Raw genomic sequence first — 27,387 nt, 5'->3', positions numbered from 1 at the left:
TGCTATGTACAGCATAAGCTAGGGAAAGAGATTTTAATGCTCTCTGAGAAACACTGCGGTAGTCAGAAAACTCGAGGTTTAAATCCTGACTCAGTCAGCCCTTTACTAGTCATTGGTCTTAAAGGCAAGTTACTTAACGTTCCTGTCAACTTCAGTTTTCTTCATGTGTAAAACGGAGATGACAATATTAGTATCTATGTCACAGAATTTTTGTGATAAAGAAAATAAGACATGTAAAGCATTTAATTAGTACACTGTCTGGTACCCTGTAGTCTCAAAAATAATAATGATAATTACCCTTAAGTACCTATAGTTCACCAAGTTTCAGAAAACAGTAATATTCTAGTGCATAGTGAGGTAAATCACCATGAATCACCATAAAACTATCTAATTTTTTTGATGAACCAGAATATTGTCACATGTAGAATAATGGAAATAAACTAGATGATCAGTGACATCTTGAAAGCCTTCTTAAGTAGATTTCAAATAAATATAGTCATAAAATAGTAATTAGCTACTTTAAGGCATAAAAACATGTAGGACTACATAAGGATTATAATACCCTTTAAAAGGAAGGAGGAATCAACTTCCATTTTACCTGGCATATCTGCTTGATCAATTTGAGCCATTGTTATTAAATGTCTGTTAATCAGCTCCTACGAAAAGAAAACAAGTATATTTACATCTAAACACAGCTTCTGAAATCTGGATTTTCTACTATACTGAGAGCATAAGTATTAATATTTTTGGTATGTGCACTTTTTAATGTTATTATCATGAAATAACATTTCTAATAATGGTTAAATGTCTAAATTGCAGTCCTAGAGAGACCTGCCCAAAATTAAGGTTGGGTTTAAGTAGTTGTGCTATAATGCAAAGCATATAACTAACTCTGTGGCTGAAAACTTAAGGTCTACTCTAAGCTCATCAACAATTCACTCTATGAACATTATACTGCTACAATTTACTTTTCTGAAACAAAAATATTTCTAAGAATCTAAGTGTAAAATGAAATTCTACATATCAAATAATATCTAGCTGTTTACCAAAAAGATAAACCTAAGTTATTTTGAAAACCTACTTTATAGAAAATATTGAGCTCTCTTAAAATGAGGTTTATTTCTGGGCCAAACTTCTTATTCCCAACCTACAGGTATAGATAAAAAGTTGTCTGGAGGTTAAAAGCCATTTAAATAATTTATTTATATACTTCAAAGAGATCTTTCAATGCACAGGATACGAAGAGCAGAAAGGTGGCCCATTTAAACAGCTATTCTATGTTTTATATCTTAACTCATAATTACTTGCAATTTTCTTGAAAAACAGATTCCTTTAAATAAATATACCAACTGGAACTCATAAATTCTAAATTTTATTTGCTTTAGTACAGCATATTTGATTAAATAATATGACCTGAAAAGAACTCTGTTCTTTCTCCAGTTCTTTGCTAAAGCACAACAGACACTAAGTATTTCCACTATGAATTCTGAAAGCATACCTGTCGGAGTTCATCAGCCATGAAGAAGGAAGGTGCATTTGCTTTTGGTTGCATATAAGCAACATGAGGTGCAGTTGGAGGATAAATATGATAGTTTGGAAATACCTAAAAAGGTACGGAGGGGGGAAATGTAATGAGGAATTTTTCTCAATTAATAAGCTTTACTGTTGTTTTGATAAAGTTTTAATCTTTAAATGAGTGCTAAATCATTACATTTGTTTTTCTTTTAGGAAGATTGGCCCTGAGCTAACATCTGTTGCCAATCTTCCTCTTTCTTCTCCCCAAAGCCCCAGTACCTAGTTGTTTATCCTAGTTGTAGGCCCTTCTAGTTCTTCTATGTGGGATACCACGTGAACATGGCTTGACAGGATCCGAACCCAGCAAACCCTGGGCCGGTGAGGCAGAACGTGAGAACTTAACCACTGTACCACCAGGCGGGCCTCAATTGTTATGTTTTTAATCTTTAAATGATAGTGAATTAAACATCTCAGAGAACAGCTATTATCAGTATACTTTCTGAATAAATTCACTTAAAAAAATCTGATATTACAATAATCGATATAAAAAAATCTAATGAGAAAAAAACATTTCTTCAGATATAATAAAATTTAAGCTCCAATGAGAGGCGAAAGTAGCTCTTTGGAAAAAATCTTATACAAACAGTTGGTAAGTATTTTTTAAAGCAACTGGAAGAGAGGAAGAAAGCAGATATTAAAGGTGTTTGGGTACAGTCAGATAATGAAGTAACACTGCCCTGGCTACCCAAAGAACTGCCCACTTGAAAGGCTTTTTGTGGCCAACCTAAACAAAGTCTTATCTCTATACCTGATGAACACTTCCAACTGCAACAGGAAAGAGGACCAACTTACTCTGGGTCAGCAGTTTAAGTCAACAGAAGGGTGTAACAATATATTTACCTTCCAAGCAAACTACAACAAAGTTACTAAATCTGCTTCCAGCTTCTTATTTTTCATTCTTCCAGTTGGACTCTTCCCACCACCCTGCTTTCTTCATCTTTTTCCTCTGCCTCTCCTGCCCTACACTGGTCCATGACACAAAATGAAAGTACATTCTAAAATTTCTTTTGTTTTATTCTTTCATTTTAAAAGCTAAAACAAACGTATTTTTCTCTTTTAAAAATGAATTCAGCTGATTTCTGTTGCCCTCAGATGACTATTTTGCTCTGGATCTCAACCAGGAAGTGGTTTTGCAATACTTGTAAGGTTTCCTTTAACCTGTATCTGTAGGAGAATAATACCTCCTTTTTCTTGCCTTGGTTTCCTTACATCTGATAGCATACTTTGGCTTAACTACCTCAGGTTTACCATAAGCATATTTTTAAGAGTGGTTTGAAAGGTAAAAACATTATAAAAATGTGCCATATATAATATCTACAAAAACAGCTGAAACAGTTTTGTGACAAAAGAACCTCTTTATAAATTAAATTTTTTTCTACAAATGTAATAAAATAAAATATAATAAATGTAAATAATCATAAAATATAAGAAACCAAAAAAAATTTAAACATTAATGGAATTCTTACTTGAAAGAACCAAGGAAAGTCTCTACTCTACCTCAATTATTTGACCTTCTGTTCGGCAAGCTGTTCTGTGATAATTTTTGAAAGATCTCTGACCAAAAACAAAACAAAACAAAAAACTATTAGCTATTTTAATACTTTTTAAACAGCATTTTACATGATTTACAAGTATTTCTATAAATGTTTTCACATTTATTTCTCCTAAGGTGGTTAGGTATTATTATCCCCATTTACAATTGGGGAAACAGTCTCAGAGGTACTAAGATTCAAGAGTCACAAAACAATGGCAGAACTGGGACTCCTAAAAATTAAAAACAAAAAAGAAATCTGTCGTCTTTCCACTCAAATTGTCTTTTAGTAAACTATTAAATTCAATCAAAATAAATCATTAATTTAACTTGTGGGATCAAAATCTGCTTACTAAAATCCAAATATACTTTTCATCTAAGCCTTTCATCTATGATTATGTCAAATGTCTATAGTTTAGATCAGCTTTCATATTTTAAGGGAATTTGGCTTTCTTACTCATGAGCTCTTCATCTACTACTTATTTTTCTACAGTTAGAAAAATAATTTTTGAACATGGACAAAATAATGAAACAAAAAAGGTATAATTTATGGAACATGACAACACTTCCCATTCACACCTCTCCCTTCCCCACACCCTCCTCTCCTGACAGTCCTTTGGTAGCTCTTTCCTCATCCATAATCAGGGCTCCCTAACCCTCCTCCCTCCTTAGCCGGTAACCCATACTGGAGGGCTCTTATCACTATGTGTCCTCCGCTATCCAGAAATCTAGCTATCGAATCACTGCCTCACCTGAGGCAAGAATTTATCAACAGTTTGCTTTCACTAACTACTCAAAAGAAACCATCTGCTTTCTCTAACTTGTAAACTACCTATACTATAAACAAATGTCAGCAAACATCAACTCCAGCTAGCACAAGCACTAAGTAACCCCATGAGCAAAACATGCCATAGAATACTAAACTACAGTTTGAATGTAATCTAATTTCAGATTAAAATCAGATTTGTCCAAATCTAGGGTTATTATTAATGCAGAAACAGATTATTTTGAAAAGATATGAAGAGATTAGAATTATCATCTAAGTTAGTAAATTAAATACTCACTTTTTCATATCACAATAAAAAGATACAATTAATCTCATTAATAAGAAGGAACTGTTATAAGAGTACTATCATTGTTCCTTTAATGCAGACATACCATTCCAGTCAAAGGTGCTGGAGTTGTGTCTGTGTAGAAGTAAGTCGTCCCACCGACAGTTTCCTTTTGGATCACCTGACCAGAAGATGGAGTCTGAGAAACAGGATTATTAACAGGTGTAGAGGCACTAGAAGGCACCATGTAATTTGCTGGATTTGGAGTGTGACTTCTTCTTCTGGGAGCAGGAGAAGTATGTGGAGTGATCTTGGGGGAATGAAGAGGGGAAGATCCAGCAGACAATGACATTCCTGAAGAAGATGTAAAAACGTTTCTTAATGGAGCAAAAATTGGTTTTAGAGAAAAAAATCTGGAAAATAAAATGCAAACATTCATTTGGAAGAAACATCATCTTTACCAAATTCTTTAAGTGCAAAGATAAAAGAAGTTTATCTTGTTTTGTTTTGGAGAAAGCTCCAATTAAAGCAAATGCAAGGAAGTTTCTTTTTTTCAAGTATAGCCATTTCCAAATAAATTAGGAAATTTATTGCAAGAACAGTCTCCTCCATATCAAGGTTTACATGAGAAACTTCATAAATAATAAGAATCACCAATAATTTAATAAATTAGTTTCATGGAAAAATGAGAAATAACAAACATTGGGACTCTTTATAAAATTATGCCTTTTATAAAAGCCTTTCCTTTATAAAAGGCATAATTCCTTTTTTGTTAAGAATCATTTAAAACTATGGCTATTAACAACACAAATATCACATTCCCCTAAAATATTACAGTATTAAAAATCAAACTATTTAATGAGATTTACCAGATTTCTTTTGTCCAAATACAATTAACAGAATGGTTTGCAAAAGCAAAAAAAACTAAGTCTAGTCTTAGTTGAAATACATGGCAGCTTAAACATCATATTTTTTTAATCAAGCAGTATACTGTTATGATGCCTTTTGTCTTTAATTCTCAATAGGCATACACTAAAACAACTGATAATTTCTGCAGATGCACACTTTTTAAAATTAGGCCAACTGATACCACTATGTTCTAGTGAAAATTTTACCTAAACACAACTAGTAAGAAACCATTATATGCAGAGAATCCTCTATTATGAATCTATTGTGAAGAAAGGGAAAGGACAATTGTCTTTACCCTTCAGGAGATTCCGAGCTAGCTGAGAAAACAAGACCAGGTCACATGTAAATGACATAAAATGACTTACAAAAACACTCAAATATAAATATACTGCAAACTACATGCATAAATGCAGATGGATGCAAACTAATTAAAATCAGGTAGAGTTAATCAAAGGCTTAATGGAGGCGATCAGTTCTAAGCAGAGACTGAAAAGGGTCTCTAGAGCTACCATTACATTTCCTGAAAAAAATTAGCTTATCCAGAAACCATTTTGACTAAAACCCTTCACCTTGGAAGTAAGTCATCTCACATTCAAGAAAAAAGCGACAAAAATGCCTCTGGTCACAGAAATATGATTAAGAAGGATATGAATTTCAATTTCTAAGAATTCACAAAACACAAAATGTTTTTTGAAAACATGTAGGTGAACAAATATAAGGTGAGAACTGAGATAACACTTATCTTTACTCTGGATGGCTCTCTGCACTTTCTAAAGAGCTTTGACATAATTATTGCGTCTGATTTTCTGAGCAACTAAGAGGGGAGGTAGGTCACGTAGGTCAGGTTACAAGCACCAGAGTACAGATCAGAATTTAGACACAGGGAGGTTTTGCTACTTGGCCAAGGACATATGTGCAAAGTCAACAGCAAAACTAGGACTCAAACCCAAGTCTCCACTCCCCATTTAATAGTCCTACTGCTATAACACAATGTCTACTGCAGTGACATTAAAATAGACCAGGAATTCTCAAGAATGTCTTAAATGTATCTAAGAGAAAGTTTAAAAATCTAAAACCCCTTTAAAAAAAAAAAAACATATATATAAGGAAGCCAAACTACTATGTTAAGATATAAGCCTAATTTTTAAAAAAACTGTTCCAGAGTTCTGTGTTTTCCCAACTCTATACTACACATTTAATTGCAGATTAATCCATACAGCAAAAATTGGGAAGATTATTAAACTATTTTCAAAGGCTATATAACTCCCCACTTATCTAATATGAAATGCACTTAGATAGTTTTCCTAAAGCTAGTCTCTAAGCCTTCTCCAAGGTAAAACTGGCCAAGTCACCAAAGATGAGCAAATGTGTTTACTACCTTTAAATTAAGTAACAGCAACAAATATAGCTACCAATTCTTAAGCATTTTCCGTGTGTCAGGCCCTAATAAAAGTGCTTCACCTACACCAGTCTACCTAGTCCTCACAACAATCCTGTGAGGTAGGTATATCATATTCACCTCACAGAGAAGGAAACTAACTTAAAAAATTTTTTTAATTTATTGTAAAGACAAATATAGATTATTAAACAAAAGAATCAAGATTCAAATTCAGGTCTCTTTGATTCCAAAGCCTGTGCTCTTAGTCAATAGACTATATAGTTGTCTAATTCCTAAGTCTTATGCTAGAGAACTGAAAGGGGATCCATTACACTTAGTAGCATTAGTGTGACTACATAAGCTACATGGGGGCAGCATGGGGTAAAGAGAAAGATTCTGACACCAAACTAGGTATGTAAGTGAGACAAAAGGTAGAATCCCTATTTAAGGCTAAATACATGGAAAAAGATTACCAAAAACAATCTGAGGTCAATTAAGAAGGGAATTTACGTTAGTAGAATTCACAAGATGTAAGTAATAAGCTTCTCCTTAAGAATTTTTAATTTTGTGGTTATTCTAATACAAAGCTGCAGCATTGAAATTTGAGTTCATATATCTGAACTGAGGCTGACTGGAGTTATTTAAAAACAATCAAAATAAAACATGTACAATAGTAAGTATCATCACCCATAAGGGTAACAGGGTATCTAAATTATATAGGAAGCTAAATATGAAATTAACCCCTAAATTACTCAAACATGAAATCTAGAAAGGCACAGCTTTGTGCCACCACAATATTCTAGAAACTAAGACTTGAGTAAAATATGCACCTATCTGCTTAGGGAGAGATTCTGTACTTGTATTGTGAAGACAATAACCACAACATACTTAACATTAACTGCATACAGACAATACTAAATTATAAAGAGCCCAAAGGAGTAGAACCATACTACAGAAATGAGTAGTTAAAAATAAAGGTGAATTAAAATAAACAGATTCAATCTCATCTCTCTCACATGTAAATATTCCTTTATAAGTTCCATCTTTCCAACATATGGGGCGGGGGCAGGGGGGAGTGCTAATTGTGGTTATTATAACACCCTGCTATTAACTGGTACTCAATCACTAGAACACTTAAGCAAATATACTAACACATTGAGGATACCATAAGAGACAATCTAGAAGAATGAAAATTTGTATTTAAAAAAAGCTGAATTAGAAATATTTCATTTTTGGGCCGGCCCCGTGGCTTAGCGGTTAAGTGCCCGCGCTCCGCTGCTGGCAGCCAGGGTTCGGATCCCAGGCCCGCACAGATGCACCGCTTCTCCGGCCATGCTGAGGCTGCATCCCATGTACAGCAACTAGAAGGATGTGCATCTGTGACATACAACTATCTACTGGGGCTTTGGGGGAAAAAATAAATAAAATTAAAAAAAAAAAATTTCATTTTTGTATTTATTTTTCGTATTCTTTTCTGTAATTTACTCTTAGAATGACATTTTACCAACATCATATACAATAATTGCACTATAATTTCTTATTAAGTAAATATGCAAACTGAGATATTTAAACCATGTGTGATAAATTGCTTTAGAACATTTAAAAAAATCCTTCTTAAAAGTTTCCACTTCAGGGCTGGCCCCATGGCTTAGAGGTTAAGTGCGCGCGCTCCGCTGCTGGCGGCCCGGGTTCGATCCCGAGTGTGCACCGACGCACTGCTTCTCTGGCCATGCTGAGGCCGCGTCCCACATACAGCAACTAGAAGCAAGTACAGCTATGACAAACAACTATCTACTGGGGCTTTGGGGGAAAATAAATAAATAAAATTATCAAAAAAAAAAAAGTTTCCACTTCAAATAAAAGTGAGGAACAATACAGTAATGCCCACTGGAGGAATTAACAAGAATAATTAAGAAAATAAAGAAATGAGATATAAAAAATTTCAAGGATAATTTATGGAGGCAAAAGTACCAGTGTTTTGGGATGACATGATTCAATACCTGAAAAATTTAAGAAAAGCAACAAAAAAGACTCTTGTAAATAATGACAGAATTCATTAAAGTAAATGGTTACAATACTAATATATACCAAATAAACAGCCTTCCTAAATGCAAACAACCAGTTAGGGCGATACTGTTTCTGGGAAATGAGAAACCGAACTAACACAGATATCCTTCCTCAACTCCCACCAATGTTATGAATACATAGAACTACCAGATAAAATACAATTAATACATTTAAAATATAGCTAAGATAAGGAAAAAAAAAAAAAAAGAAAGAAAAACTCCAAGAGAAAGAAACTATGGCAGAACTTGAAATTAAGAAGTTACACTGTGGGAAGTTTGGAGAATCACAACATAGGCCAGACACAGTCTCTACGAGTTGAGGCTTTAATGCCCACATGAACACATAAAACATGGCCTTCAGCCCATAAAATGTGGAAAATGGAACCCAAATCCCAGTGCAAAGCCAGGAGTCTGGAAAAAGCTACACCATCAGTAAATACAGGATGAGAAAATTTTACCTAACAGCCCACAGAGGCAAAGATAAACTTGTTTGTGGATGAGATATGGAGGAAAGGAAGGGGGTTGGGGTGGTGTCTTAAGAGAAATGGAATCCCCATGACAGTACCATGCATATAATAGGAGATAAAATTCCCAGTGATAAATTAACATAAAAATTGAATTGCACTGGCACTGGACACCTGGATGAAGCAAACACCAACTATTTTGATGAACACTTCTACAACCCAAACACACAGGATCTCTCCCCATAAAACAATCCCACTTAAAACAACTCCCAAAATGAGAATTAGTATGCACAATATACCTACGAATTAGTACCCTGAGAACAATGAATCACAGATAAAACACAACTAAATTGATTAAGGACATGAAAGAAGTGACAAACACCATGAAAAAACACGACATTTGTTCTTAAACAGAACAAATTAGACTCTTTAAGAGTGAAAAATATAATGATTAAAATTAAAGGGAAAAAAACTCAGCAGATGAGTTAAATAGCAAAGTAGACAAAATTAAAGAGAGAAAAAGTAAACTGGAGAAGGATCTGAGGAAATTAGCTAGAAATAAAACTTGGAAAATATGAAAGTGTTCGAAGAGACACAAAAGGTAGAATGAGAAGGCAAATTTCCAGGAGAAAAAAGAATATTGGAGAAACAATATTCAAAGAAAAGATTTGTGATTTTCAAAAACTAATTTATCATATAAATCCTTATTCAAGAAGTCCTGAGCAAGAGTTCTGAACAGAATAAGTACAAATAAATACCTTTCAATCAATTAGGTAAAACTGCAGTATGTCAAAGATAAAGAAAGAAATCTACAAAGCTACCAGAAAGAGACAAACTACTGAAAAAAAGAACAATTACATTAACAGGAGACTGCATCAGCAACACTATACAAAGAAATAACATATTCAAAGTAAGGAGGGAAAATAATTGTCACCTTGAAGTTTATACACAAGTTACAAATAAGGAGAAAAATAAAGACATTTTTAGGGTTTGTTACTCACATCTCCTTGGTGAAAGAACAATTAAATGATCAACTTCGGTACAGAGAAGTCAGTCTCCTTCCCCAAAAGGCACAGAATATAAGAAAGTGTAGTTAAATGCATAAGTATTGACAATGAAAGAAGATCAATTAGTCTGAGATAGGATAAAGTCAAAGTGTAATTAAAAGTCTAGATAACTACAATATTGAAAAAGGGCAGGAAGGAACAAAGTCATTCAAAAATCTTTGAATTAATATCTTTACCTCCTTCCTCTTCAAGAATTTCATACTTAGTAAAGCATGCATGGTAAAATTCTAGGGATGACCACTATATATAACATCCAACCTCTACCTCACACCTTATACAAAAGCTACCTCAAAATGGATCAAAAGCCTAAATGTAGGAGCTAAACTATAAAACTCTAAAAAGAAAACAAGCATAAACCTTCATGACCTTCGACTAAGCAATGGTTTCTTAAGATATGACACCTAAAGCACACATAACCAAAGGAAAAAAAAATTAAATTGGACTTCATCAAAATTTAAAACTTTTTGTATTTCACAAGAAACTATCAAAAAAATGAAAAACCAACCCAGAGAATGGGAGAAATTACTTACAAATCGTATATTCGATAAAGGTCTAGTATGTAGAATATACAAAGAACAACTCAACAATAAAAAGAAATAACCAAATTTAAAAATGGGCAAAGGATTTGAATAGACATTTTCCCAAAGAAGATAAAAAGAAGCTCAACATCTTTAGTCATTAGGGACATGCAAAATCAAAACCACAATAATATTACTTCATATCCACTAGAATGGCTATAATCAAAAACAAAGATAATAACAAGTGTTAGCGAGAAAATGGAGAAACTGAAATCCTCATACACTGCTGGTGGAAATGTAAAAAGATGCAGTCACTTTGGAAAACAGTTTGGTAGTTTCTCAAATTGTTAAACATAGAGTTACCATGTGACCCAGCAATTCCACTTCTAATCATGTTACCCAAGAGAATTGAAAACATATGTTCACATATAAATTTGTACATGAATGTTCATAGCACCATTATGCAAAATAGTCAAAAAGTGGGAAAAACCCAAATTCTATCAACTGATAAATGAGTAAACAAAATGTAATCTATCCATACAATGGAACATTATTCACCTATAAAAAGAATATACCGATACATGGTATAACATGGATGAATTCTGAAAACATTCTATTAAGTGAAAGAAGCTGGACACAAAAACACCACATACTGTATGATTCTATTTATATTAAACGACCAGAACAAGCAAATCCATAACAACATAAAGTAGATTACTGGTTTCCAGGGACTGGGGAGAGGAAAAACAAGGAGTGACTACTAACAGGTAGGAAACTTCTTTTTGGGGTGATGAATATGTTGTAGAATTAGATAGCGATGATGGTTGCACAATTTTGTTAATATACTACAAACCACTAAATTGTATAATTTAAAAGGCTGAATTTTATGATATGCGAATTATATCTCAACAAAAAATAGTATCTAAATCATTGCTGGGGGTGAGGGGAGAAGGTTCAAGAAAAAAAAATCCAGTTATGTTAATTAGCAGTAAAAAGATAAAATATCTAGGTATAAAGTTAACTAGAAATGTGCAGGACTTATATGAAGGCTAAAATTCTACTGACAGAAACAAAAGATAATTTGAACAAAAGAAAATAAATACCTGTACTTATTTGTTATAAAGATGTCAACTCTACCCTTAACTAATCTAAAAATATAAAGCTAGTTCAATAAAAATAACAATAGAATTTTTTTTAATTAGCCAAACCAATTATATCCATGTGGAAAAATAAACATTAAGAATAGCCAGGAAAATTATTAAAGAAAATCAAGTACAGAGGAAGAACAAAGAAAATGAAAGAATAAAAAAGTAAAAGGAAGAAAAAAATATGGTATAAGACCATCAGATATTAAAAAGTAATAAAAGCTATAGTAATAAAAACATTTAATAAAGGCTCACATGAATCACAGGTCATTGCAACAGAATAGGTACAAAACTTGACCTCAAATACATATGAAAAAATAAGTTTAAGATAAAGGTGGCATTTTGAGCCAGCCACGATGGCTTAGTGGTTCAAGTTCAGCGCTCACTGCTTCGGCGGCCTAAGTTCGCTTCCTGGTCGTGGAACCACACCACCCATCTGTCAGCAGCCACGCTGTGGTGGCGGCTCACATAGAAGAACCAGAACAACTTACAACTAGGATATACAATCATGCACTGGGGCTTTGGGGAGGGAAAAAAAAAAAGAGGAAGATTGGCAACAGATGTTAGCTCAGGGCGAATTTCCCTGCAAAAAAAAAATGATAAAGGTGGTATTTCAAACTTCACGGTAGGAGATGGACAACAGTCAGATAAGACAACTCACTAGCCATCACTAAATGACGGAACAAATAGAGATATAAGCAAACAGATGGTTATTTAATAAAATAAATAAAAGCAACTCACTCATTCATTACACCCACATAAATTTCAGATAAATATTCAGAGTGAATATTTAAGAGTTTAAAATGAAAAGTATCTCAAAGAATGTTTTTAAAAATATAATGTTGTTATGAAGATACTAAATGAAAAGGTCAAAAAAGAAAATGTTAATTTAACTTCTTCAAAAAATAAATATTTCTGGGGCCAGCCCCGTGGCTTAGTGGTTAAGTGCGCGTGCTCCGATGCTGGCGGCCCGGGTTCGGATCCTGGGCACGCACCAACGCACCGCTTCTCTGGCCATGCTGAGGCCGCACCCCACATACAGCAACTAGAAGGATGTGCAGCTATGACATACAACTATTTACTGGGGCTTTGGGGGGAAAAAATAAATAAATAAAATCTTAAAAAATAAACAAACAAACAAATAAATAAATATTTCTACGTGGCAAAAAAAGATATTTGCAACACTTAATAAAGGGCTAATCTGCTTAAAATATATATAGTTCTTAAAAATTATTAAGAAAATAAAAATCAACCAATAAAAAATGGACAAATTACACAACTAGCCAGTTAGAAAACAAAAATTAAATGCCTTCAACATAAAAGCATGCTCATATTCACTGATAATTAAAGAGAGGCAAATTAAAACCAGCATATCATTGGCCTCTTCTCAGATAAAAGTGGATATTTTTGTTTTGCTCATCTTTGTGGCCCACAAGAGTCACTGAACAAACGCCTCATGAACAAATGTTAAGGTTACTTTTTAAATCCCTTCCAGGAAAAAACAAAAGTAATATCTTCTTTTCTTAGAGAAATTTTAAAAAGTTGTCCTCTCAGATACAAATATACCTGAGATGCCAGAGTGAAGATCATTCTAAAAATGAAACCATTAGAAATATTTCTTTTAAAATCAGGAACAAGACAAAAATGTCCATTAGTCAACACAAGAAAACAACAGAAAAAAGACTGCAAAGGAAGAGATAAAACTATTATTACTTGCAGGTAATTTTCCAAATATAAGAAACTATAAAATATTAGAAATAATAGAATTTATCAAAGTAACCAACATATAAAAGTCAACCACATATTTATACGCTAGAAATAATCAATTCAAAAAATTTTAAGTTTCAAAGACACTAATTATAATACTAACAAATACTACAAAGTGTCTCAGAATATCTACAAAATATATGTAAGACTTGAACACAGAAAATTATAAAAACTTTGTGGAAATACATTAAAGACCTGGCAAAAGGAAAGAGAGAGAGAGCCCATGTTCATGGATAGGAAGACAATACCAGAATGATGGTGATTCTCTTCAATTTGTCTAAACATTCAATACAACTTCCCTGAAGACACCATGCTTCTTCATGTATCTACAAGTCTCCAAAGCTGCTTCCTCCTCTAGTACATTAATCAACAACCCTCTTTGCCAACACCAAATTCTTTAAACCTCATCCTCACAGTAAATTCCAATTCATCCTTCTGAAGAATCTTCTTACTCTATAAAAATTTTCTTGATACCCATATTTAAAAATTATTCTCATCATTTTGTACTTTATCTTTTGCTGTAAGTACCACACAATTCCAATTGTCTCTTTGCAGGGAAGAACTGTGCCTTAATCCTTTCTGTATTCCAAACTGTACATGGAATGGCACAGTGTCAGCACATAATAAATTTGTTGAAAAGAAAGAGATAGAGAGGTGAAAGTTTCCTCTTTTTGGTACCAATAATAAAGATGCTAAATACAGCAACAGCTATGATCAGGAAATGGAGAATGCCATCATCAGAATTACCTGAGTACAACAAGAAGTTGGGAGAAAAGTAAATGTTCATGCTATTAAGTGTCATAGATGTCAGTTGTCACTATTTAAAAGCAAATGTGAAACAAGCCGTAAGCCACTGTGAAAGAGAGGAATTTTAAATAATTTGGGGTGAAAGACATTCTTCAGACAGAGCAATCTGATTATTCTAGTACTACTCTTCCCAGGTAAATGTAGCCAAGGTAAACCAAGATTACACTAATGATTTTAACGCAGTTCCAATAACCAAACTAAATCCCCAATAATAAATCGTCAGGTATGACTGACTACACTGAATAATTTAGATTAGAAATACAAACAAAATACATCTCATATTGAACAGATGAACTTGAAGACAAATAGAGGAAGCATTATCTTCTTAAGGACAGGACCAATATCTGGGGTTTCATCCAACAGAAAATCATACTAAGGAATTTATATGATCATATCTAGGAATACAAAAAACGAAATTACTACTAAAAATACATTTCTTACTTTATTCATTTTTTTAACCAAGTTCCCCAATCGCCCCCCAAAATAAAACAATGCAGTTATATTCCAAAAAACAGACACTTAAATTTATATTCCTAAATTCTAACACAGTCTTAAACATATTAAGAATCAATAAATTCTTTTCCTTGACTTTGCTGATGATTTAAAGGGTGGTAAAAGATCAAGTCCAAAGTTGAATTCAGAGCACCTTTCTCCTCCTACTTATTCTTTCAGTGCTTTGGAGACAAGCTTTATTTCTTGGTCCATTTCTATCACTAGCTGTTCTTAGCAGAAAGATAAAGTGAGTTTAAGGTAAGTATTTAATTGTAATCATTTTAACAATTAAAAGTTCGGATATCATGGAGTTATTTGCAATTTGATGCAACCAGTCAAACAAATCCCCAAGATACTCTAGCTAACTATACTGTATGCAGGACAGATTTCTACTGAATAGAACTTTCTGAAATAAAATGTTAAAGTTACAGAATAACATAAAAAATGCACTAAACCCTCCATATCATGTTGATGATTACTGTATAACTAAAACTGCTTTAAAATACAACCCTTAGTTTCTCAGTAAATTTAGTAACAAAGAATCCTTGACTGGGGGTTCCCAAGACCACCCCCATATTCAGAAATTCACTGGAACTCAAAGGACTTCGCATATAGTTGCACTCATGGCTAAACTTTACCACAGCAATGTCGTAAGCATACACATGCAGATCTTAAGGGGAAAAGACACAGGTGGAGTCTAGAGGTTTTCATGTGTAAGCTTCCTCATGTTCTCTTCCTCTCATGAGGGGTCACACAGCTTCCTCTTCCTCCAGTAATGTATATGCAATGAGTATCTGCTCAGAGAAGCCCATTAGAGACTCAGTGCCCCAGGTTCTCATAGGGGACTGGTCACATAGGCATCCTCTGCCTAGCACATAACAGAATTCCAAACTCCCAGAAGGAAAGCAGGTGTGCAGCATAAACCCATTGTTTGTACAGAGTCCTGACACAGTAAACCACTCTTATCAGTTAGGGAACACCAGGAACATTCCCCAACTCCAAGTTCCCAGACGTCAGCCAAGGGCCAACCTTGCAAGCAGGCTTTGTTAAGGATAGCAGGCTCATTTCTCCAGACACCTTGAATTGTCTCCAATATAGTCACCACTTTTTCATAATTCTGTTCTATAGTAAAGTGAATACTGCTACAGAGAAATACAAGGGCAAATGTTTTGTTTTTCATATCTAAACATGTGCCTCAGGCAAGGAGGAGGAAAAAAAAGTAAGCCTTAAGTTAGGGCAATGGATTTATGTTGACTCCACTACTTTTTATCCATACACGTATATTAGTTTAGAAAAATTACATATATTAGTGATGTACACTCCATGGCCAGGAAATATAGCAAAGAAAAATTAAATATAGTTCATATAAAAAGGAGCTGAACCTATGTGTTTGATCAGCTCATATCTCTAGTACGTGAACTATCTAAAGACACACACTAAATAAATATGTATGCTATGGCTTAAAATAAGATTTCAGCTACTAACATTAAATACAAAAGACTTTGTAATATCATTAGTTAAGTCATATTTTAGCTTCTAAAGTCATATTTAGCTTTAGCATACTAAAATTATAGAAGCCACTCAAAAAGTTTACTTATTTAAGTATCAGAAGTATATGAAACAAAACTTTATTCTTAGTAAATAACTGTTGGATTTTTAAGACAATCCTAAAAAGGATCATCTAGGCTATGATGTGGTGTATGCATCATAAAAATAGCTGCTTTCAATTTCAATAGATTAAAAACAATTCACAGCTTTTGTTCCAGAAAGTCTAGCTCTGGAAAGTATCCTAAAGAAATAGTCCTATCCTGGGCCGGCCCGTGGCTTAGCGGTTAAGTGCGCGCGCTCCGCTGCTGGCGGCCCCGGTTCGGATCCCGGGCGTGCACCGAAGCACCGCTTCTCCGGCCATGCTGAGGCCGCGTCCCACATACAGCAACTAGAAGGATGTGCACCTATGACATACAACTATCTACTGGGGCTTTGGGGGAAAAATAAATAAATAAATAAAATCTTTAAAAAAAAAAAAAAAGAAATAGTCCTATCCTGAAAGATATTTATGGTTAAGATAAATGTATATATGCACAGAGCATATACAAATATGCTGCTTTTTAAAAGGTTAACACTATGATTCAACTTTTTAATAGATCAAATAATTTTTTCAAAACAATGGCAATTTGAAGGTTAGAGAAAACACTGTTGATCAACTGAAGTCTATTAAGGTGGTAAAAATGGTTTTAAGGGAAAACAGCTCATTATACGTGATGCTCTATAATGTGCACTAAATTTTTCCCCATGATAGTTATTTAATCCAGTTAGGAATTATAGAAAAACTATTTGAATACTTAACAACTTGACCTAAAATAAAATCAATTCCTTTTAAGTTTACATTTTAAATAACCTCCAGCATAAGTTTGTTTGCACAAATCCTACGTTATCATCTTCATTGCTATAATATAAGAAAAGAATATGAAAATTTAAAAAACCTAAATTTAGAAATCCTTAGTCAATATTTTGCTTCACGATAATCACCCCACTGAGTCACCCTTAAACTCATAATTATCTTTTTAAAGATAATTAAGAATCTCGGGCCGGCCCCGTGGCTTAGCAGTTAAGTGCGCGTGCTCCGCTGCTGGCGGCCCGGGTTCGGATCCCGGGCGCACACCGACGCACCGCTTCTCCGGCCATGCTGAGGCCGCGTCCCACATACAGCAACCAGAAGGATGTGCACCTATGACATACAACTATCTACTGGGGCTTTGGGGGAAAAAAGAAAAAAAAAAAAAAGAATCTACTTAATTATCTACTTAAATTTAATGATAAATAAGAATCTACTTCACGAACCTGCCAATCATTTGAAGAGAATGTTTTACAATTTTTAAGCCAGAAGTAGACTAAGCTTCCCCCTCTTTTTACAAACTAGACAACTGGGGCCCAACGTAGCTTAGTGATTTTTTTCAATCTATAAACTCAACAATGATAGAAATGAAACTAGAATTTAGGCCCCTTCAGTGCTAACATAGCCCCATGTGGCACTCTCATGCTATTGAATTTAACCTAAATTTAAATCACTAATGGCCATATAAAAATAACGTACCTAGAAGGAAAAGTTATAGTACAAAGAGAAAATGTGATTAAAAGCAGAACAGTTGTTAAATTTCAGAACATACAAAATATTAAAGGAGGAGAGGACAGTAAAACCAATTCAAAACATTTATCTGTTAAAGTTTCTGGAATTCTACGATAAGCCTCCAAATTATACCGTCAGTCCTAAAGGTTTAGGTACTGTGAAAAGGAACAAGTCACTATGAAGCTATGTCTACTGCTACAGACAAGAGTGATTCAGAAGATCCTTGAATTTAAAGACTGGATAAGAATTTAGTGTTTCTGAAGAATCCTAGCAATATGGGTGTTTGGATTCCTTTCTTTATTAAAGATTTTATAAAATTCATATATCTAGTGATATTATTTTTTTCCCCCAAAAAGGCTATTATTAAATTGATGGGATGCATTTTACAGCAAGCCCTGGTGTTCTAGTGGTTAAGATTTGGTGCTTTCACCACCATGGCCTGAGTTCATTTCCTGGTCAGGGAACTACACCACCTGTCTGTTGATTATCATACTGTGGCGGCTGCATGTGGCTGTGATGCTGAAAGCTATGCACCGGCATTTCAAATACCAGCAGGGTCACCGGTGGTGGACAGGTTTCAGCGGAGCTTCCAGACTAAGACAGACTAGGAAAAAGGACCTGGTCACCCACTTTCAAAAAAACTGGCCATGAAAACCCTATGAATAGCAGTGGAGCACTGTCTGTTGTAGTGCCGAAAGGTGAGAGGACGGTGCAAAAAGACTGGGCGGGGTTCCACTCTGCTGTACACAAGGTCGCCGGGAGTCAGAACTGACTAGACGGTACTAACAGCAACAACAAATGCATTTTATAATAGATGGTATCTTAGAATCCAGGAATATGATAAATATTGATTTTAGTTTTGGTCACTTTTCTGCCCAACAATAGGACTAACGGCAATAATCCTTCAAGACCCTACCATCAAGTTAAAAAAAAAGTCAACACAGTATTGCGTCGCTTAATGATGGGGATATATTCTGAGAAATACGTTGTTGAGGGGATCTCGTCGTTAGGCAAACATCATAGCCGTGCTTACACAAACCTAGATAATATAGGCTACTACATACCTAGACTATATGGTACTAATCTTCTGGGACCACTGTCATATATGCAGTCCGTCTTTGACTGAAATGTCATTATGTGGTGCCTGACTGTATTTTACTAATTTTAATTTGAGAACAGTTTACCATCCCTTTTAAGCCAAAAACTGAGGTGTAAAAAAAAAAAAAAAGAAAACTTTAAAAATTGGGCAGGAGGGCCGGCCCCATGGCCTACTGGTTAAGTTCAGCGTACTCCGCTTTGGCGGCCCAGGTTCACAGGTTCAGATTCCGGGCACAGACCTACATCACTCATCAACCATGCTGTGGCGGAGTCCCACATACAAAATAGAGGAAGACTGGCACAGATGTTAGCTCAGGGCCAATCTCCCTCATCATAAAAAAAACAGAAAAAGGAAAAAAATTAGACACAAATAAAGATATAAATGAGACTACTATCACACAGGCATGTGTGTATTTTAAACGTGAATCTAATCCTCAAACAAACTGTACAAAATAAAACAAAGCACCATCCAAAAAGCAACAGAGGGGCTGGCCCGGTGGCGTAGTGGTTAAGTCCGCGCGCTCCACTTCAGGGGCCCGAGGTTTGCAGGTTCAGATCCCTGGTGCACACTTATGTTTATCAAGCCATGCTGTGACATGTGTCCCACATATAAAGTAGAGGAAGATGGGCACATATACTAGTCCAGGGCCAATCTTCCTCAGCAAAAAGAGTAGGATTGGCAACAGATGTTAGCTCAGGGCTAATCTTCCTCACACATAAAAAAACAAAAAACAAAACAAAACAAAAAAGCAACAGAATTAGGAAGTAAAAGCTAAGATAATACTAGCCTTTACTTCCTTCCTCATATTAATTTCATCATTCAATCAAATTCAGCTTTGCAAATAATTATCAAAACCAGCTAAAAATGTTCTTAATCAAAAGTACCATGCTTAAGGTCATAATAATCATGCAACTAATGAACCTAAGGTTGAACTGTATAAAAGCTCACTTGTCTAAAGAACAATTTTCCCAACTCTGACATGATGGATGATCATTTGCACTTCTAGCCTAAACAATAAAAGATATTTAATAATCAACTTAAATATTGGCTAGGTAAAATTCCCATTATTCCTATGTATTTTAAATCATACTAAATTTCAAATGACTAAAATAAAATTAATATATTTATTATCCTTTAACTCTTAAACCACAAAATTTTATGTGTTACCACACAGATGTATCTTTGGGCAAAGTATTCCCTATGTCATGCCACACCGTTTTTAAAAGCCTCCAAAAAGACAGTCCACAGTATTCCTGCATCATTTATTGTGGCCTAGAATATTAGGATACGAAAATTTTTCTTTCTATAGCTTAAATCCCTCAAGTTTCAGATTAAAAAATCCATTTAATTAAACATTATAATTATTCTCGTTTCCTTCACAACAATACCAGAAAGTACTATAACTTTTTAAGGTAAAAATTATTAATTATCAAAAGCATATTATAATATTACCCATAAACCAAAATATAAATTATTCACCGATCTAGTAAAATATATACTAATCAAATTAAATTCAATTTAATCCTAAAAGTTTCAAGCCACAAATGCAAACTACCTTTTCAAAGATGAAACAACCTAAATGCAAAAAGGTTTACTTGAGAGAAATCTTTATAACCCCATGTGAAAAAAGGGTAACTTGGATTCATAAATAGACTGCAAAATTCCTATGCTGATCTCTCAGAGGCATACTAATTCTTGCTGGCAACAAATAGCAGTAAAATTTCTACACTTTAAAGAATTGTTTCATGAAGTACGGTGATAAAATGAAAACAGAGTCAATCAGAATATTGATGTTAATTGCCAGAACTAATTCCTTCACAAACCCTGTTTTCACAACAGCAACCCCTTATGATTAGGGGAATTAAAAGTTGCTGAACTCAACAATCCCTTCAGTTAAACAAACAGACCCCTCATAGAGCTGTCCAACGCTGCCCAAACTATCCATCCTTTAGTCGAATCAGTCAGTTTCATGAATTGTAGGATTTATCTTCAAGTCCAGTGCTGACTCAGAGGGTAGCTTGTTCCCTAGAGAAAACAACCAACAAAAATCAGAACAGCTACTGCTCATAAGCTCTTTCAACACCCAAGTGGAAAGGACAACTTATTGGGTCCAAAAAAATAGTTCAACTTGCTTTCAACTACAGAAGTAGCCAATAAACTGAAGGCATCTATATGCCACAGGCAGTTCTTGGTTAAAGCTTTCACTCAGTTACAGCAAGAAATGTTAAACAGCTAAAAGAGCTTACAAGATAAGCTATCACACAAACCATAGGGTTTCTGACTCAAGAAGAAATTTGTAAGGAAAATAAATGGAAAGTATTCCAAGGGCCAAAGCTGTTGTTTTCTTTTAATCTTTAAAAAGATGCTTTTCTAGTGTGTGTGTGGTTTTGTGTATGGAGTAGGGGGGAATTAAATGTCTCCACCCAAAAGTAGTCTACAAGTCTAGGGTAACTTTGCTTAATACCATACATAAAACACTAGTGAAGTGTTACATAATTCCTTAAATGCAAGGTCGTCATTTACTAGTCAGAGAAAATATTCTGAATCAAAAGATGAAAACAGTAGCGTGTTTCATTTCAAGACCTGCAATAGTGAATTACCTTCCCTATTATGTATTTTTAAAACCAAAAAATCAGCATGCACAGTCTTTGAGCTTCAAGATATACCACAACAAAACAAGGGGGCCTTTACATTTCATGAGTTAGGGGTTTTGTCTACAATAATACTTTATTATGGAAAAGGGAGTAAAAAACTCAGTAAGACAGGCAACCAAAGCTCAAGCTAATTTCAGAACACTGAAATGTTATTGTCCTTTCACATGAATTAGGTTTTGAGGTTTTCATAAAACAAACATGTCACTCAAGATTGCCAACAGAAAGAATCATGAACCATTACAACTTTTCACTTTTTTAAATCTATTAATTCTATTATTTATTGAAGTGTGGAAAAAAATTCTAATCAAAAATTTTCCCTTGTCATTTCCAAGTTGTAATATGAAAAATTCTTGTTTCTCAACCAAAAGTCTATCTGCCTGAGAGCTCAGATTTATGGAGGACAAAACCAGGAGCTGACTACACTCTGTCTTGAAAATTGTACTCATTAGAATATAGGCATCTGACACTTTTGATAATTTGTGGGGGTTTTTGGTTTGGTTTGGTTTTAAAGCCTTACTGATTCCTCACTTTCCCAGCCTTTCTCAGAGAAAGGAGAGTTAAAGCCCTAACGAGCAAAGACACCACTGTATGTAATGAATGGTACACCTGTTGTATAATATCCTTGGGAGAATTCGCAAAATAGTCACTCAAATCATTTTCTGTATTCTATGGTTCAGATGAGGAATCTCAGTTGAGAAAAGCTGCAACTCTCCCAGCTACCTTAACCTGTGTACTGGTAGGTTCCCTCCTATCGAGAAACAGGCCTTCTGTGACAGTGGTTTTCAAATTGTATTAAATAGAACCCTAGGATTCCAGAAATGCTTCAGAGTTCTGCAAATTTTTGATTTGAATTTTTTATCTATTTTTTTCACTATTTATTAAATTAATAAAAAAATCACAAACATAGTCCAAGTTAGTAAGCAATCACTTTTTAACATACTAGAGATCACCACCAACATACTTAATTTGTGTTGGGTTAGGATATTTTCATGGAGACCTCAGAATAAAGCCTCTCTCTCCTGTTACCCCTGTGTATATATATGGATTTTTTATTAGGAAGGTAGTGACTCTGCTATAATCTTTACTTAAAGGCACATGTACTCAGATAAAATTGAACAAATGAGTGCACAACTTATTCATGTGAATCATGATTTTCATGCTGCTATATGATAGAAAATATGGAAAAGGAAACTGAGGAATATAAGACTAATTATTATCTTTTACTCATCAATTTCAAGGTATTGTATTCAACAAAATACCACAGAGACTTGCTATTCTCACTGAATAACTTATGATTAAATTTAATCAACCTGATCCTGTGAGTGCCAGTTTTAGCTGCTTTTTATAATTTCAGATTTGGGGATTATATATAGGACTTCACAAGAGTTCTGCTGCTTTAAAAAAATGTTTGAAAACCACTGTTCTAAGCACTAATTAAGTTTTGGTATTCCTGGTTCACAGGTCCCCTAGGGGCAGAAACGGTAATTAAGTCTTAAGTCTTTGATGTCTGCTGAGTTGCAAGTTTCTACTAGACATGTGCTCCAAACCATCTCTCCAGCCTAAATCTCCTACTAGTCTCCTCTCTTACATTCTGACAACCCTCAAAAAACAATGTGCCAAACTCTGAGGTGCTAATGGCAAATAAAATTGGTAAAGATTTTAAGACAGAGGTAACAGGTACTTTAAATATATGAAAAATTTGTCTATCTCAGTGCCACTTTTCATTAATTTTTCCAAGTTCCTGTCCAATCTAACCTTTTTCACTTGCCTAGCAATTTTAATTTTAAAACAAAATTCTACTCTTCTGATATTTCAGACATGGTGGCTCTCCACAACACACAAATGGCAGACTTCAAAAATATTTCTTTGAAAAGATAAATGAAAAAGAAACTCCACATAACAAAAGCAGTAACTAAGAGCCTAAGGTAGAAAAACAGAACTCTCCATATGAGCTAATTAATGATAGTAGTTTAAACTGTCATGTGGACTCACTGCACACTGGTACCAACGTATAGTTTGTTTTAAAAAAACAAAGTGCCAGTTGGTAAAAAACCCTGCCCTACCCTAGCCCCTCCAAGGGAATTCTGTGGACTTCCCCACAATCAGCATTTAAGTAAATGCCTGTTCCAGCAGGACTCTGCTTCAGCAGAAACCTCCTTCAAGCCTATGGCTCAGTACCACCTAACTGAGATTTTCTTCACATCTGTTCAGTCTTTACCTAACTCAGATTGAATAACTTTTTGAAAGTTCACTGAGAACATTTCTATATTATACTATTAAACTGGTTAAAACAAACAAAAAAAATTAACTTCACAGATTCTCAACTGTCTGTGTTTAAAATGTTTCAGGAAATCCTAGCTACCCTTTAAAACCCATCTCAAATATTTCCTTTTCCATGAACATTACTTTCCTGGATACCCTCATTCAAATCAGATAAAATCTCACCTTCCTTCAAATTTTCTGGCATTTTGAACTTTTTTCTTCTCTAGAATATCAGAATCTCCTGTGAAATTTTTAAAAATACAGAAAAAGGCCAATGCTCTAAATGTGGAGTTTTTGATTTTGTAGGTCTTAGATGGGAACAGGAGAAGCCGCATTTTCAAAGCACCACAGGTAATTCTAGTCTGTTAACTTATATACGAAAGCTCACTGGAACCACTACATGAGACCAGGTACTGCGCAAGGTTCCAGGAATTTAAGAAATAAGATCCAGTCCTGATCTTACCAAGTTCACAATCTATCATAAAGTCCATTCAAGTGCTTAAAAATTTTTAATTTTAATATTTATTCTAGGTCTCCATGTGTGATCACAATAATGGATAAAACGATAAAAATGCCTCCAGAAGCATTTAACTTTAGTGGAGGAAATAAATACGTATAAAACATACAGACAAAATAAAACCCATTATGAGATACTCAAAACACTAGAGAAGGCACAGAGACAGGAGATATTAATAATAACTAGAGAAGTAGAAATAAGTTTGAGGAAAAAAGGTATTTGACCTAATCAATGAAAAACAGACAAGATCTCAAGAAACTGAAGAGCCTTCCAGGTAGACTAAGGCCAAGGCAAAGGCACAGAGATGGGAAAACAGCTGACCATGTTCAAATACATATTCACAAATAGGTTACATATTTCATAACAGAGTAGGTCCTCCATGAGGTAGAGCTATAGGGACTAGGCTTATGTAATCATAAAAGAAAGCCGGTAGTCTTTCAATAGTAATCTTCAATTATTTTAATTCTAAAAATATTTACTGAGCATCTAGACATGGGAGCTTATATTCCAATGGGTGTAAAGAGGACTACGCCTCCTAATTTAAACAAAAATAAAACTTCACATTGTATTAAGTTCTAAACAGAAAACGAACAGGATAACATGATGAAAAATAATGGTGGGAAATTTCCTTTACATTAGTCAAAGGCCTTTCTTTGTAAGCGACATTTTAGCTGACACCTAAGAAAAAGAACCAGCCATGGAAAGAACAGGTGGAACAATACATGCAAAGAACGCGAGCCAGAAAGGAGACTGACATATTTGAGGAAGACCAGTATGGCTGGAACTGAATACACAAAGGAAAGAGTGAAAGGCGGAGGTTAGAGAGGCATACAAGACACAGATTATGCAGGCCACACACAGTAAGGGGCTTGGATTTTATTCTAATGACAACTAAAAAGCCACGATCTGATTTATACTTAAGATTACTTTTGCTTTTATATGGAAAATGAACCACAGGGGTAGACCAATTCGGCTGTTTAAACAGTACACAAAAGAAGCAATGATGGCTTGGTCTAGGATGGAGGCAATATATATAACAGATACAATATGAAGGCTGAATTGGCTGAATTCCTAATAGACTAGCCATGAAGAGTGAAGAAAAGAGAGCAAAGATGAGTCTTAAGTTTCTTGCTCAAGCATCTTTCAGAGGTGATGACAGGTTTACTCAACTTCATAAAAGCCCAGACAAGAAAAAGCCTTAACTGAGCATATGGAATGCAGAATAAAAAAAAGAATTAATAAATTTAAAAATGAACTGAGGTACCAACGGAAGTGGTACATATTCTTCTAATGTAATTAAGAGATTTTCATATGGCTTAACTACCTTAAGAAGGAATTGAAGTTGGGAAAATGAATTAAGCAGTTTAGGATCCTTGCTACCTATAATTATTTTTTTAACATATACAAATTATACATCCACAAGCACAAAGACAACAGCTCCATAATAATCATACCAAAATTCCAAAAAGATGAAAAATTTTAAGCAATATGTTAACCTTTTCTTTTAATTATAAACATATAGAACCAAAAGTATGTGAGGAGGGAAAAAGTGCTGCTCCACCTCATGATAACAAGACTCATGTTTCTCCACTGCCCCAAACCTTCTAAAGCACTGGTTCTTAACCAGGAAGGACATCAGAACTACCAGCAAGGCTTTCTAAAAACAGACATGTGCAGAACGAGAGGGAAAAGGAAGGGAAGATCTGGGTAAGAAAGTGGAATGGCAGGGTTAGGATGGATCCTGGTCTTTACACACACACACACACACACACACACACACACACACATACACACACACACACATATATATATACACGTATATATACACGTATATATATATACACACATACACACACACATATATATATATTTTTTTTTTTTTAAAGCACCCGAGGAAATGCTGATGCACATTCTTGGTTAATCTTTAAAAGTTTAACATTGAACCAAGCTAATTTTCACACAATTTTAATCAGTAGCTTTTTCTAGTATTAATGGTTCAAGCTATGAGATAAATCCATTATAGTCAGAAATACTTCATGGACATAGCAACAGTGCTTTGCCTTACTGTATATTAGTCTTAAAAGCTTAAAATATTAAAGTGGCAAAACAAAAAGATTATTTTACACAATTATGTTTAAAATAGACCTTTCTTTTGGGGGAGGCGGTGGATGTTCCCCACTGATTTTAGTTTAAATATATTATTACTTTATGATAAAACCAAGTCTAAACATCTGCTTTAAAGTTTCTCCAAGCAATTGCCCCATGGGGTACTAACCTTATTTCCTGTGAATATAGGTACATACAAAATTATCTCCAGGAGTTAATAATGAGAAATAAAACCCCTCAACAAAACTTAAATTTCTCAAAATTTAAAAAACTGGAGATGCATTAATATTTATTTTACCAAGTCCTTTTATTTAATACAACAAAACTAAAAATTTCTCTGGAAATAAAGTACTTTTCATTAGATAAAATTTTTAAATTACAAATACATTCTTTTTATACAAATAAAGATGGAAAACTAAGAGCTCTCTCATCAGAGAAATGAGATTATTAGAAAGACTATAAACCTGATTTTTGCCAGTGAAAAGATGAAAATCTACTTCACCTCTACCATAACTTTATGACATCCTGAGATAGCTATAAATCTTCCTCAAGAAATAGATAAAATGTCCAACACACAAAATTAATTTCCAACATAAAAAATGCACACAAACCACACAATACACTTTTCCTCCAAAAGAAAGAAGTCACAACTCCAAGAATAAGAGTGTCATAATTCAAGAATAATATTGTCATAATTTATATGGAATGCTAGGAAACAACGCAATTGAGCAAATCACAAAAATCCCTGCTTCTCTACAGAAGAGATTAAAATGCATAACCAATTTTCAAATGATACTATGTGAAATAACTAAGAAGATGAATAATATAAGGCGGGCTGGCCCAGTGGCGTA

At 34.3% G+C, this 27,387-nt stretch overlaps 1 protein-coding gene across 6 annotated transcripts in view; it reads right to left on the bottom strand.

Annotated features, from left to right (window-relative positions):
* The window catches only part of PAN3 (poly(A) specific ribonuclease subunit PAN3), a 134,512-nt gene that overhangs the window by 31,569 nt on the left and 75,556 nt on the right, over positions 1 to 27,387 (bottom strand). For 4 of the 6 annotated variants that reach the window (XR_009221160.1, XM_058547930.1, XM_058547931.1 and 1 more), the window contains 4 exons: positions 4,265 to 4,512; positions 3,073 to 3,129; positions 1,499 to 1,603; positions 599 to 656 (listed from right to left, as the gene is read on the bottom strand). Coding sequence is in view for 5 of the 6 variants with exons in the window: in XM_058547930.1 (XP_058403913.1) it covers positions 599 to 656; positions 1,499 to 1,603; positions 3,073 to 3,129; positions 4,265 to 4,512 (468 nt within the window). In the remaining variant the exon portion in view is untranslated. The remainder of the gene's footprint in view (positions 1 to 598; positions 657 to 1,498; positions 1,604 to 3,072; positions 3,130 to 4,264; positions 4,513 to 27,387) is intronic. The other 2 variants (XM_058547932.1, XM_058547934.1) reach the window with 1 other exon arrangement.

Source organism: Diceros bicornis, chromosome 9 (assembly GCF_020826845.1).
Source record: "Diceros bicornis minor isolate mBicDic1 chromosome 9, mDicBic1.mat.cur, whole genome shotgun sequence".
Taxonomy (NCBI): domain Eukaryota; kingdom Metazoa; phylum Chordata; class Mammalia; order Perissodactyla; family Rhinocerotidae; genus Diceros; species Diceros bicornis.
Note: the sequence above shows the minus strand (reverse complement) of the source record. Positions and strands in the feature narration are given on the sequence as shown.